Raw genomic sequence first — 14,015 nt, 5'->3', positions numbered from 1 at the left:
GCCCCTCCTTAAACAAAGAGCTCAGTAAGGTCATAGCAGTCAAACAGGAGAAAAAAATGCAGAAGAAGATACATGGAGAAAAGCGTGCTTTGACCCAGAGTGGTACACTGCAGGGCAGCGTTGCGGAGTTTATGCCCAACAGTGTAAGTTTCTGTGCACTATGGAATCTCTGTGTTCTTGGAGCCTCTTAATGTACCTACTCAGTAACCGTTATCCAAACAATGCATATTGCCATTGGTTTAATTTGCTGGGCTGCTTGGTGTTTAATACTATACTATTATGAGCCATTCATTATAAATACTTTTAGTTTAAACAGAATTAATGCTAATCGGAAAAAATTATTTGGAAGATGTAACTCCAAATATAAAACCCAATTCTCTTTGTAACATGATTTCAGTTGAAATATGAGGTAGTGCTTTTGATATAAATTGTGGGTGTGCCGCAGAGAGCACTGAAGGATAGTTCTCAGTAGAATGTCGGCAACTTACTGTAAGTAAGTCATGCTTCAGTCACATTGACTGATGTGTGTCACCTAAGTGTTTATAAGGAAAAGTAGAAAGTAAAATGTTATGTCTGTATAAAAAAGGACATATACCTACATAAAGAAAGACAGACAGGAATGCAGAGCTACATGCCTATGTCTGTATCTGCCCAACAATTTTCAGAAGCATAAAATTTCATTTGTCATAAGATACCAGCCATCCTTCATTTCTTCCTGGAAATAGTACCTTCAGATTGCTGGCAACAGCCACGAGCTCGGGGGCTCTGGGAGGTGGCAGGACCTAACACTTCCTGGGTTAGCTTTGAAGACACACGATGGAGAAGTCTGACTTAGTGCCTGATCACACTTTATGCTGCACTTAAAACCCCCCTTGACATGTGCTCACCTTCAGAATACTGACAAATTATTTAAATTTTTTAACCTTAACTGGGAAGATAGCTGTGCGGTCTAAGCACCTGCCTTGCAAGCGCAAGATCCCGATTCCGCTCCCTGGTACCACATGCCATTGTGGCCGTGGACCCCGGGCATGCCATGCCGGTCCTGGTCCCCAGGCATGGTAGCGCAAGCCTGAAATCCCCACAGTGGGCAGGCTAAGACAGGAGGATCACTACGAGTCTGAACTGCATAGCAAGACTCTGTATCAAGAAAAGTAAAAATTAAAAAAGTAAATTTCATAACCTCAATTTTCTTATTTCTAAATAAGATCAAAGCATAACTTCAAAAATCTTGTCTTCTGTATTATCATTCGAAGCTGGCTACCAAGAAGACATGTCAAAGACCAAGGGGAGAAAAAACTTAATTGAAAGGTACACACTTTTATCTAGGATGGGCTAGCACTATGCAGTAGATTGTCACAATAGTGGCCCCAGATGAATCACACCTTGACTAGATGTGTCCCTGGTAGTCCCTTCCTCCAGGGGCACTGGAGGCAGCCACATGACTTCTTTTGTTTAATGGGATATGCACAATGAGACAGTAGCAGACCCTTGATCAACAGCTGCACTTGAGCTCTTAGCCACTGACAACTCTGCCTTCGCATGCAAGTGGCCTGGGTCACAGTGCTGGAGCGGAGCCTTGGAGCAGAGCTAGGCCGTGCTGGCCAGAGGTGCTTCCTGAGTGCTGTCCTGGACTGTCAGCCTCAGTGGAGTCACCAGGCAACTTTAGCTACACAAGCAGCCCAGGGTACAGAATTGTGGTCAGGTAAATGATTGCTATGCACTGTTGGGACAGCTCAGTGGACTAAGTGCCTGCTTAGACAAGCACAGGGACTGCGATTTGATCCCCGGCACCACATGTGTGCCCCAGCACTGCCCTCAGGTGTGCTGAGCCGGCACCAAGTCAGAGCATGGTGATGTACACCTGTAAGCCCAGTGCTGGGGAGGCCGAAAACAGGAGTCTGAGTCTGAGTGAGACCCTGTAATAATTACACTTAAAAAAACACAGCATAAATGATTGCTGCTATAAGCCAATGTTTTGGAGTGATTTGATTCTTATCAGTGGGATATCTGATACACCCAGTTTAATAATCTGATAAACTAAACCTTTTCTGCTATTAATATTGAATTCAATAAATGATAACTAGAAGTGACCTATCATAAATTTTTAAACGTATCATTTCTTGATACATGAATAAAATCGCAAGCACTCAGAATATAATTAGAAAATAGATGTTAAAGTGAAATATCAATTGCACATTTTCTTTGCTGGATTATCACTTTATATAGTATAGTCAAATGCATGCTTGAGGTGGCACACACCTGTAATCTTAGCACTAAGGAGGCTGAGGCAGGAGGATCTCTGTGAGTTCAAGGCCAGCCTGAGCTACAGACTAATGCCCTGTCTCAAAACATAGAAAACAGAACAAATCACATAGTTGATATATGACAGCGAGAGCTAGGCAATTCGGTACCTACACACGTACTGGTGATGCATGGCGGGCTTTCCCTGAAGAACTTACTGAAACACGATTGTCTGTGGAGCAGCTGCTGGAAAATCTCGCACAAAGACTCTTCATTTGGCGCAGCGGCCCCACAGGTGCACCCGCCCTGAAGCTCGGTCCCGAGGACGCCGAGGTAGGCGGCCCTGCAGGCCTCAGTGCCCGAGCACGCGAGGTCCCGCCTGCCCAGCGTGCGGATGCAGCGGTCGTCGTCCTGGCACTTGGCGGCCACGTGCGGCCAGCACTTGGACTGGAACGTCCTGTAACGCCTCCTGCGGTAAAGAGGCGACAAGTCAGCCCTGGGACGGCGTCATCGCGCGCTTGCAGGCCGTGCTAGTGAGACGCGGAAAGAAGCGAGATGCTGACAGCGCGAAGCTCCCGGCCGCGCCCCCCTCGTTACTGCCTTCATTCCCATGGTGATGATGTGCAGCGCGAGCTACTCGGGAGACTCAGGGGCAGGATTTTACATCTCATGTGGTTTGGGGGCGAGAACTCGGCCCGAGTCTCACAGCACGTGATTTCAAATGAGCGCTTGCGCTTCGGGGCAGTTCTAGGCACACGAGGTGCGGTGCTGTTCTTCCACATTTCTGAGCAGACTAATTAGAAGTCACAAAATGCTTTGTGGTTCTGACAGCAAGAGCTAATGCAAAGCAAGAGCTATGGGTTTATTTTATGGCTAAGCTAATCCATGGGAGCGGTGCCCACAGTAACTTTCCTAATTACGCGTGTGATTCTGGCTGAAATGGCTTTGAGTCGAAGTCCGGGTGAGGGGCAGCGCCTCTAGCTCCACAGCTTTCACAGTACAAGACTGTCCTGCTCGGTGGGGCTGCTGACATTTGTCACCCGCAATTACTTTTCCTGTATAGAGAGGTCACGTCACACAAGAGCGAGGGCTCTTCCGAGTCCGCGGGAAGGCTGAGCTTGTTCGTCCACACAATAGTATTCTGCTAAAAACCAAGAGCCACACTGCTCTCGGTAATCTTACGTTTAAATTACATCCAAGGCTCAGGGTTTTACTATACTGCAGAAAATTAGCTATGGCTATCAGAATTCGTAATTACAAACTCCATAAACAAATGGTCCTGAAGCTGGGGGACAATCATTCCCTCAAGTCAATTAGATAAGGTGTCAAGAATATGTAAGTTATGACGGTAGTGTATGTCATCCAGGAGACTGATAGAAAATAAGGCCACACCTAGACGCAATTTATTCTTTTAAAAATTTATTTTGATATATTTAAGTTATAGAATTTATCTGTTTACAGAAATTGTTTAATTTGATAACCAAATAGTGATTTTGTGAATGTAGTGAGTGAAAGAATATTTTATTAGAAATACTAAAGTAGATGAGATACCTAAAACATTTGAAATTAAACTCTGTAATCTGGGTTCAGCAGTTTGGATGGTAGTGTTTCCATTATTGTTTTTTTCAGATTCTTCAATTTTTAGTTTTGATTTATTGTTCAAAGAACGAAGTGTTTAAAAGACTAATCTCTGAAAATAAATTGAGCATTTGTGTGTATTTTTACTATTAATTTCTAGCTACATTGAAGGCAGTTTTTAAAAATATGGTTTGTATAATTTATGCACATGAAATACGTTACACGTGCCTTTGTGACCCGATGTATAGACACACATTTTTTACATATACTGTATCACTTATAATAAGTAAATATATTACAGAGATTTGCTTTTGAGTAGGCTCTAAACAAATACTTTTTTCACCGCATTTAAGGATTTTACATATGAAAATATGTGGTATAATTTTCTATAAATTCCTAAACATTTTATAACTGGCAAAATATAATCTCATCTCCCAAGAGATATATTAATGCAAAATATTAATGAAAAACATCCTCCCTTACTATTTTCAAAAACTAAAGGAGTTCCAAGCCCGTCCAAGTTCAATGTGGAACAAGGACAGAAACAGGGTTAAAACATTTTAACCCTGGTGCTTTGCTTCATCATGTACAGGTTTTTCTGCAAAAACAGAGTGATAAAACATCTTCTACTTAGAATCCTTTTTATCTAAATTAAATTAACAATAATTTAATATAAATGCTCTAAATCTCCCTAAGGCAAAATCTGCTTAGGGAAATGAGATGATTTTTCTCTTCATATTGAGTATTAATATTGTATAATACTTCCGCAGCTCTATAAAGTATTCATTAAGGGAGTATTTGCACATCAGAAAGGAAATTGAAGACACACAACACTTATTCTCTGAAGTATATTAAGGAAGACAAAAATTATATAAGCAGAGATTTTATACGTACTTTAAAACAAGACTTTTGCTAAAGTGGAGGTGTTATGTTTTGTGCCCAGCTATCCCCCCAAAGCCTCATGCAGTCATTCAAGAGTTTGTGATTAACTCATGATCCACTGGGATTATGGATATGAGTGCTGCTGGGATTATGGGTGTGAGTGCTGCTGGGATTATGGGTGTGAGTGCTGCTGGGATTATGGGTGTGAGTGCCACTCCCAGCCTGGGACAGAGGGCCTGAGCACAGCACATGGAGTGCAGACTTGCTCTCCGGCCACTGCTGTTGCTCTCTGCTCTTTGCTACAGCCATGAGTGGCTCTCTCTGCCCTGTGCCACTCTGCCTTGGAGCTAACCAGGTAATGTCCAGTAAGTGAGCTAAGTAAGCCTGTCCTGCCCTAATGTTCAGTGTCTGGTATTTGTCCCAGCAATTAAAGAAGAGTAACTAAGACAGCAGGGAACAATGTGGCATGTTTTGGGGGCTCGTGCTGTTGCACACTTTGGAGAGGTTCTTACACCTGCAAAGCCTCATTGAAGAAAATCACTTCCTCTGTTCCAGGCCATCTGGATGCAATTCCAAGGCGCACGTGCATTGGAACAGGTCCCAGGGCTCCTTGGGGACCTCAGGAGCATGTTCCAGGGCTTGAGAAAAGGTGTCACTTGCTATGGAAGCTCAGAGATACCTCATCCTGAGGGCTGCTGGCCGAGCTGATGGCCAGGCTACGAGTGCGCCCGTCTCGCCCTGGCACGAGTCACACACAGCCAGGAGCCTTTCATGGGAACTTCGGTATTTTTACAGGAATTATTTTCTAAAAGTGTGGTCTCCTTGACACTGACTGGTTAAAGTATTATTAGGTTTTGCTGACAATGCAGTAGAGAGGTAGACCCTAGGTAGATAGATATATGGATGTCAATAGTCCATTTATAGTGTGAGAAAAATAGTGCAATATAACAATTTGGCTAGCAAACAGAAGCCTTCGCCAGAATTTGTTTTGGTCGTGAGCTCTGCACTGGGTGACTGCCATGATCACAGCCATCTTTTGCAAAATTGAAGAAGGAATTAAGTCTGTGAACCGAGATGCCAATGCATAAGCACAACAGAGCTTAATACAAGGCGCTTGAAAGACAGAATCAGGAAGTACTGAAAATAACAGCAAAAGATGAGCCCAACATTATAAAATTTAGTGTCCACTGGTTTTGACTCAGTTTAATCAGCATTCTTGTTTTCTCCACTTACTACTGTTAGACAAGGAATCCCTCTCACTGAATTTCTGATCACAAAAGAAAATTTCATCTGGAATATATTTTGAAAACATGCTAGTAAAGTCTGTAGTAAGGAAAGCAGAACCAGAATGTTGGACTGGACTGACAGCTGCAGAGAGCAGCTCCTTGCCTAGACACAGTGCCGCCATAGGCAAAGGCCAGCTCCGAGGTTTCCATAGCCGTGTCAGTCACAGCTCTGCCCGGCCTCCTCAGAGGTGCTGACAGAGCGGGGGAGGTGCCCGCACCTCTGCCCACCTGCGTCTGCACCACGCTAGCACAGCGCGTTCCCACTCCCCTCTACTGGGCACAGCAGCCGCCCAGCCCTGCAGATCTGGGGCACCGGCTCTGGCCCGCCCCCACGCCACACTCCACTTCCGCATGTCACGCACACCTCCTCCCTAGAACACGGCTGCCCCGTTTGCTGCGTGTTTCTCCTCTGGCACATTTACTGGGAGAAAGCGACCGCTCACACCCTCAGCATGACAGGAGCATCAGCTCCAGCGCACCGCAGCTCTTTCAGCCGTTCACAGCCTTCCTCCTCCTGCTCTTGGCCTCTCCTTCCTGCACTTTCCTCTCTTGCCTCTTCCCACTAAGTATAAAGCACACAGGACAGGCGTTTTATCTCTTGTGCAGCCCTGAAGCCAAGCGGTCAACAGGCTTCCCAAGGGATCCGGGTGTGCCGCTGGACAAGGAGACAGGCAGGCTCCGGCACTGGCTGAGCTTGCTGTGGGCATGTCCACAGGAGCGAAAGCTGCCTTCCCCGGCGAGCTTCAGCCTGAGACACGAGGTTAGTGCTGGAGCTTGAAGAGTCGGCTTGACAGACTTCTACCTCCACGTGGTGCCTGCCGCCTCCTCCTGTGCTCACACCTAGGCCTGAGCAGTAACGAGGCACAAGTGCAAACCTGACTACGTCTCACTTGCTAATTCAGAGCAACACACTGTTTCAGGGGCAGGGTTTCCTGGTTGCTGAGTCTGGACATGCTTACGTTCTTCATTCACAAAAGCTGTTCTGCATTTGAATTTCAGAAGACGATACTAGACGTGCACCACAGCGTCAAGCAAGTGGCTCGTCTGGGCTTGTGTTACGTGGGGTGGTGGGGGTGGGAGGGTTAGCAATGCAGCCAGAGCGAGCGTGGGGCCTGCACTGCAGCAAGTATGGTGTGAGGTCGGGGAGGGCACGTGCGCTTTCGCTCACCTGCACAACTCGTCGTCGCGGCAGCTGTGGACTGTGCTGAGGCAGGTAGGGGCTGGGCCCGTCCTCCGGGTGCAGGGCTTGCTGTGGAGAGCGTCTCTGGACTGCTGACACAGTGCGTCAGATGGAGCACAGTCACAGAAAGCCAGCATCTGGGCGACATTAAACGGAGCACTTTGGTAGAAGGACCTTGTGGCCGTCTGGCAGTGGTCGGGGTCACAGAGATTTCCCGTGGCCGAGCAGGCTTTCAGGTAAGGGGCCAAGTGCACATTACAGACCACATCGCCCACACACGCCTCTGTGACTTCCAAACAGGATGGCATCCCTTGGAGTCCTGCAAGCAGGCACAGGCACAGAGCTATACAGACAGAATCTGTGGCCACAAGGCATCAATGTGGTCTTTAGGGTGAACATTGCGATTTTAGAGTGGGTATGAACTCGCTGGACCCAGAGGAGCTGTTGCCCTTCACCTGTAATGCACACGCTGTGATCCGAGGGGTAGGAAGGGGGGTCAGGCTGAGCTGCAGGGCAGAGAAGCTGCTGTCCAGGTGCCGCAGGCGTAGGCAGTCGCCCCAACACGGCACCTGAGCGCTGCACCTCGGGTGAGTGCTTGGGCTCGGGTGAGTGCCTGGCTGGTGCTGCCGCACCTGGCCTTTGGGCGCAGTGGGAGTCTTTAAAGGAAGCTGCACACAGCCATTTAGACATAAAGATACCACAATTCTGGAAAGTTCAGAAATGCAGGTATCGATGCATGAATCGCTCCTACCACTGCACAGGTTCACAAAAGCTTTTGTTCCTAAACAGTTCACGTTACGTGATGCAGATGGCCAAGAAATTCAATTACGATCAGCAATTGGGTTTCAAGTGAGAATGTTCTTGGCACATCCATGTCGAGATGGTGAAATCCAGAGAAGTTGCTTTCACTTAGCATCAGTGGAAGAAATGGAGACATTGGTTATACCTTGCAGCACTACAACTGTTAAACCAGGCCATTCCTTGTGTATTGGCGTGTCTGTAAGAAGCTTGGGAGCTACATATTTAAGTTGTGTTGTGTGTTTTTGTTTTAAATGCAGGCCAAAATAATAATACATAAAATTACCATGGTGGGAAGGAGCGATCAGGTTCCATGTGAATGTTTTGTCCTCTTTGATGTGATCTAGAAGAAAGACAAAAACCTATTTCATTACTGAACAGTTTTCTAAAAATCTTAGGAGAAGTTATGAATGATCAAGCAGAAACACAAATAAGTTCAAATGACACTGTTAACCCTTGGTACTCAAAACTACTTCGGTAAAGATGAAGCTAAATACACTTCTGTAATATCATTCAAGTGACCTAAAGAGCTCTGTCTTGGGGGTCCAGTCATGTGAAGATTTAAACCAGCACTAGTGAGCAGGCCACATGTGCTGATTGAATGAAGACTCCGCCTGGAAAAAGAAGAGCAGGATATTGTTTAAAGAAAGAGAAACTCCGTCCTGCTGCAGCCTTAACCAGCTAGAAGTGCAATTCAAAGGCTAGTTCCACCTGAGAAAGTCCTATGCTCCAAGAGCTCTTAGGAATTATAGCAAGGGAACTGGGAGACCTCTCAGACACAAGCTCTGTGGCCAGGCAACTCTCAAAGCCTCCATGCAAGAACGGTGCACCAAGTGGGGTAGGAAGGGTGTGTACGTGCAGCTTCTGTCGCTGAGCACCCCATCATCTGGCTGGGGAGAACATTAACCAAACCCAAAGAGAATGCAAATACTAACAGATGTACGGATAATGAGGTAGGAGACTAGCATGACCAGAAGTTCACATAAAAATAAAATTATATTTTGCCATTGACTACTAAGTTATTATGATGTTTGCTCTATAAATGTTCCCTCATGACCCAGGCTGTCCTCATAGGGGCTTTCTGCCACTCAACCTACTTACCCACCCTCTGCTTGTGTGTGGTGCTGATCACAGGCAAATCCTTCCCGCCCCCTTGTGTCTCAGACTTCTACAGCCCCAGATGGTCTAACTATTTGTTGCTTTTCATTTCCTGTTGATTGTTTCCCAACCCAAGAGCCCTATTTCTTCTTCAGTCCACCTCCGATCGCCAACATCTGCGTCATTGTCCTCTTTGAAATTAATATCAATAATCAGATCTCAGTGAGTCTCACAGCTTTCTTAAAAAATAAGAATTCCAGGCTAGCCCATCTGCTCTGCACTAATGGCTCTGCACTGGGACGTTTAGCTAAGACTGCCCCACAGACTGAAGCAGTCCAGAAAATGCCCGTGTCCAAAAGCACCTGTTGAATCTCTTGCCTCCAGTGTTGCTGCTCTTGGGAGGTGCCTTCATGGTAGCAGACAAGATTGAATGAGGTCATAAGGCCTGGGACCCAGACTGGATGGACAGCACCGTTAGGAGAAGGGATGAGGAAGGAGTAAGAGCCGACTGCTATTACGAGCCAAGAGAGAGGAGCTCTCCTCAGAAACACACCCGAGCCGGCGTTGACCTGGGACAGCTAGCCTGTAGAACTGTGAGAAAATGCGACCCTGTCTTTTAAACCACAGAGCCTGTGACATTTGTTATAGTAGCCTGGATTGAGTAACTAACTTACTATATAAGAAATTGTTCCCCAAACAGCAAGAGCTACTTTTAATGTGAGACAATACATTGCATTTTTGGTGGCGTGCTCCTTTCTATGCTATGATTACACATTACAGTCAGTTTCCTGCATAGACAAGGTCAGTTTCATGTGGCGTTCATGTGCAGTTGCTCTGTACTGGGGATGTATGCACAGACACTTTGAGAAAAGTCTACATACAGATGCTGGAGGTGAATAAAGTTTGATTCTTCCTTTTCTTGTATCCCCTTGTGATCTGCCACTCCTGGACCGTGTTAAGACCCTGAGCGTTGTTCTCCACCCTCATGTGCCTTCTGGGTCCCTGTAGCATTCTCACAACTGGGCTTCTGCCTTGGGTCTTTGCCGTTCCCCAGTTGACTTTCAGTGCAAAAGTGGAAGTCATCCCTCAGAGACCCTGGCTCTCTCCAGAACGAAGTCTTCCATGGTTTATGGCATCAACGACAGGAGGAGTGGCCAAGGCTCCGATCTCGCCCGTGCTATATCACGACTTTGCTTCCCAAACCTCACTCGCTGGCCTTTGCATCTCCAGCTCGTGTCTTTCTGTTTCTCAGGCTCTACACAGATCGACACCCAGGACTGCAAATTTACTTCTGCCCTAGGTAGCCCATGTATCCGTCTGGATCATTCTTGTCTTTTTCTATTTTTATGTACATGTTAATCTCTTCACAACACTTTTCTGACCATTTATTAAAATTATAAGCCATCCAAGGGCCGGCCAGATAGCTCAGCAGACTAAAGCGTCAGTTTAGGCAAAGCATGCAGGGGGGTTTTGTCCCTGTTGTGGGAACTTGTAAACCCTGTACTAAAATACATTTAAAAAAATACAAACAAAAAAATCAAATTATAAGGCATCCATCTAGACTTTTTCTTCTCTTTCCTAGTTTTCTTCTTAGTACTCATTGCTATTTAAAGTATATGTACTTGAAGACACAGTCAATTTCCTCTTGTCCCTATGTGAATGCTGTGATTTACCATTAAGATCCCTGTTTGCTGACTTCTCTTTGTGTAACTTTTAGGTGTACAGGAACATTATTGATTTTTTTTTAATTTTTAGTTTTTTAAAGAGTCCAAAATAGAGATATAAGGAAAAAAGTGTTAGAAATATGGAAGATTACACTGAACAAAAAAATAGAAATCCAACAACAGTTGCTGAATTACAAGACACTATCTTCAAATTAGTTGTTCAAATTACCAGATATAAACATGTAAGAATCATTTAAAAACAAAACAATAATAACAAAGAAGCTATAAGAAATTCAAAAGAGGAAAACATGAGTAAAAAAATTTTAGCATTGGCTTCTTCTTTCAAAACACCAGCAGAAATCAACAATACAGTTATCCAAACTACACCACATACATACCCAAATGCATCTTTTCCCCTCTTACATATGTCATTTTCTTCATTCCAGTTTATCTTTCCACTGAACAGTTTCTTTCCCTTTCACAGTATCTGTTGTACCTTTTAGATTTTCATTACTCTTTCTGGTTCTCACACTAGCAAGATAATAAGATGTTTGCACATATGAGTCTGATTTATTTCACTTACCAATATAGTCTCTAGCTGTATCCATTTATCTACAAAAGCCCCAGATTTATCTCTTTTAATAGATGAATCATACTCCATTGTGTAAAAATACCATATCTTTTTTATCAACTGATCACTTGATTGGCATTTGTGTTGTTTCCAAGATTTAGCTATGATAAATTGAATTGCTATTAATATTGGTACACATACATTGCTGTGGTATGATGATTTCAGTTCTTTTGGAAAAAATACCTATGAGGGTAATAGCTGGGTTGAATAGGACCTCCAATCCTAGCTTTATGAGGAATCTCCATACTGATTTTCATAATAGTTGTACCAGCCTGCGCTCCCACCAACAGGGAAGAAGTGTTCCTTTCTCCCCACAGCCTCTCCAGCATTTATTATTGGTTGACTACTTGGTGTTAGCCATTCTTTCTGCAGTGAGATAGAGTTTCAGTTTCATTTGAATTTGCATCTCTTGAATGACTGATGATGTTGAACATTTTTTTATATATTTATTTGCATTCATACCTCTTCATTTGTAAAGTATATGTTCATCTCCGATGCCCATATTTGGATTGGGTCTTTGAATTTTAGTGGCCTGATTTCTTTTTAATTCTTTACATAGGAACATTATTGCTTTTTGAGTGTTGACTTTGTGACCTGCTACATTACCAAATTTGGTTATTAATCCTAGGTTATTACCAAATTTGGTTATTAATGCTGAATTATTAATTCTAAGAGTCTATGTTGAAGTTTTGGGGGTCTTCTATGTACAGAGTCATATCATCAGCAAAAAAATTTCACAATTTCCTATCTTTCTTCCTTTACTTCATTTGCTGGCCTAATTGCTTTGGCTAATGTTTCAAGATTAATACTGAACAGATGTGGTAAGAGTGGACATCCTTGCTTTGTTTCTGAATTTAGAGGGGGAGTTTTCAGATTTTCTCTACTTAGGAGAATGCTGACTGTTGTTTTGTCATGAATGGCTTTTATCAGATAGAGATAAAGCCTTCTATTCCATTATTTTTTAGAGTTATACTGAAACGATCATATTTTTGACCTGGGCTTGTTAATATGATGCATTACAATTAAATTTTTAGTAAAAAATTATTTTTTAAAAAGAGAAATAAAAATATTTTAAAAATACGCATTAGAAATTATACAGAATTTCACTAAATGAATATTTTAAGAATTCACCGATGTTGTTTTATTGAATATGTGCCTTCAAATTAGTTCTTCATCTTACCAAATATGTGTGAAAAATTGGCCAAAAATTATAAAAATTAGAAAGGAAAGAGAAAAAAAGTATTGATTGCTCTTTTCAATATACCAGCAGTACAATTGTCCAACTTACCCTGTGTATAAGTATTTCTTTTTCCCTTACTTCTTTCCTTTATTTCTCCTTTCTCTCATCCCAGTTTTTCTGTGTGGAACAATCCCTGTATCCCTGAGATAAAGCCTGCTTGGTTATGGGGTGTAATCTTTTGGATTATTTCTACATTAAGAAATTTTGCCTCTGTACTCATTTAAAGAGCTTGTCCCATAGTTCTTTATTTGGATGTCCCCTTTCTGGTTTTTGTATCGTCATCATAATTGCTTCCAGAATAATTTTAGTAGTATTGTTTCCCTTGCAGTATCATTGAAGATTTTGAGGTATACTTGGCGTTAGATCTCCTCTAAATTTCTTGTACAATTCAGCAGTGAATCCATCACAAACTGGGTTTTTCTTTAGTTGGCACATTTTATTACCTTTTCAATTTCACGGACTAATATTGGACTATTGAGATTTTTTATATTTTTATATTTTATGGATTAATATTGGATTATTCAGGTTTGACAATGTCTCTAAAAATATATCCATTTCTTCTGGATTTTCTATTTTATTTGATTCTAGGTTCTCTGCAGAATCCCTTGTGATTTCATCTTTCCATTAAGATTTTTTTCTCCTTGATTTGATGAGGTTGACTAAGGATTTGTCTATTCTATTAAGTCTTTCAAAGAACCAACTCTGTGACTTGTTGATTTTTTGTATTGATTTTAGTTTCAAATGCACTAATTTCTGTTTCATCTTTATAATTTCCTTGCTTATATGATCTCCCATCAAGAAGAATGAAATCCTTAGCATTTAACTTCATCAAGTAAACCAAAAACCTCTGCATTGAAAACTGTAGCACTCTGGAAAAGGAGATAAAGCAGGATGTCAGAAAGTGGGTGCCTGAAAGCAGATGCGGGGCTGGGGGCTCGATCCTCAGGCCAGCTGTGCCGGCCCTGCACCCCGGGGTGCGCTCAGATGGCAATTGAGACTGGGCATGGTGGCACGTGCCTGTAATCCCAGCTCTTGGGAGGCTGTAAACAGGTGGATTACTACGAGTCTGATCTAGTAGTGAGACCCTGAACAACATGTAGACCCTTCCCTAAAATACAAAAAAAAAAAAAGGAAAGAAAGAAAGAAAATGGAAAGATGTACCATCCCTGCACCTGCAGAGCCAGCACAGTGTCAGTAGCCATGCTTCTAAAACTGCTATGTGACTTAATGAAGTCCCAATCACACTGCAATTAACATTGCTCACAGGCCCAGAGAAAGCAGTCCGAAAACGTATATGGAACCAAAGGACCTAGAATAGTAAAAGCAATTCTGGGTAATAAGGCCAAAGAGAGGGGATCACAATTCCAGACTGCAAGACGTACCACAAGGATGAGATGATAGCCTGAACCCAAAAAAA

The 14,015-nt window shown here is 43.3% G+C and overlaps 1 protein-coding gene across 1 annotated transcript in view; it reads right to left on the bottom strand.

Annotated features, from left to right (window-relative positions):
• The window catches only part of Gfral (GDNF family receptor alpha like), a 71,190-nt gene that overhangs the window by 44,320 nt on the left and 12,855 nt on the right, over positions 1-14,015 (bottom strand). Inside the window, exons 3-5 of the mRNA XM_012517674.1 lie at positions 8,252-8,308; positions 7,156-7,486; positions 2,460-2,710 (exon numbers count right to left, since the gene is read on the bottom strand). Of these exons, the coding sequence (XP_012373128.1) occupies positions 2,460-2,710; positions 7,156-7,486; positions 8,252-8,308 (639 nt within the window). The remainder of the gene's footprint in view (positions 1-2,459; positions 2,711-7,155; positions 7,487-8,251; positions 8,309-14,015) is intronic.

Source organism: Octodon degus, unplaced genomic scaffold, assembly GCF_000260255.1.
Source record: "Octodon degus isolate 3935 unplaced genomic scaffold, OctDeg1.0 scaffold00205, whole genome shotgun sequence".
In the NCBI taxonomy this organism is placed as follows: domain Eukaryota; kingdom Metazoa; phylum Chordata; class Mammalia; order Rodentia; family Octodontidae; genus Octodon; species Octodon degus.
Note: the sequence above shows the minus strand (reverse complement) of the source record. Positions and strands in the feature narration are given on the sequence as shown.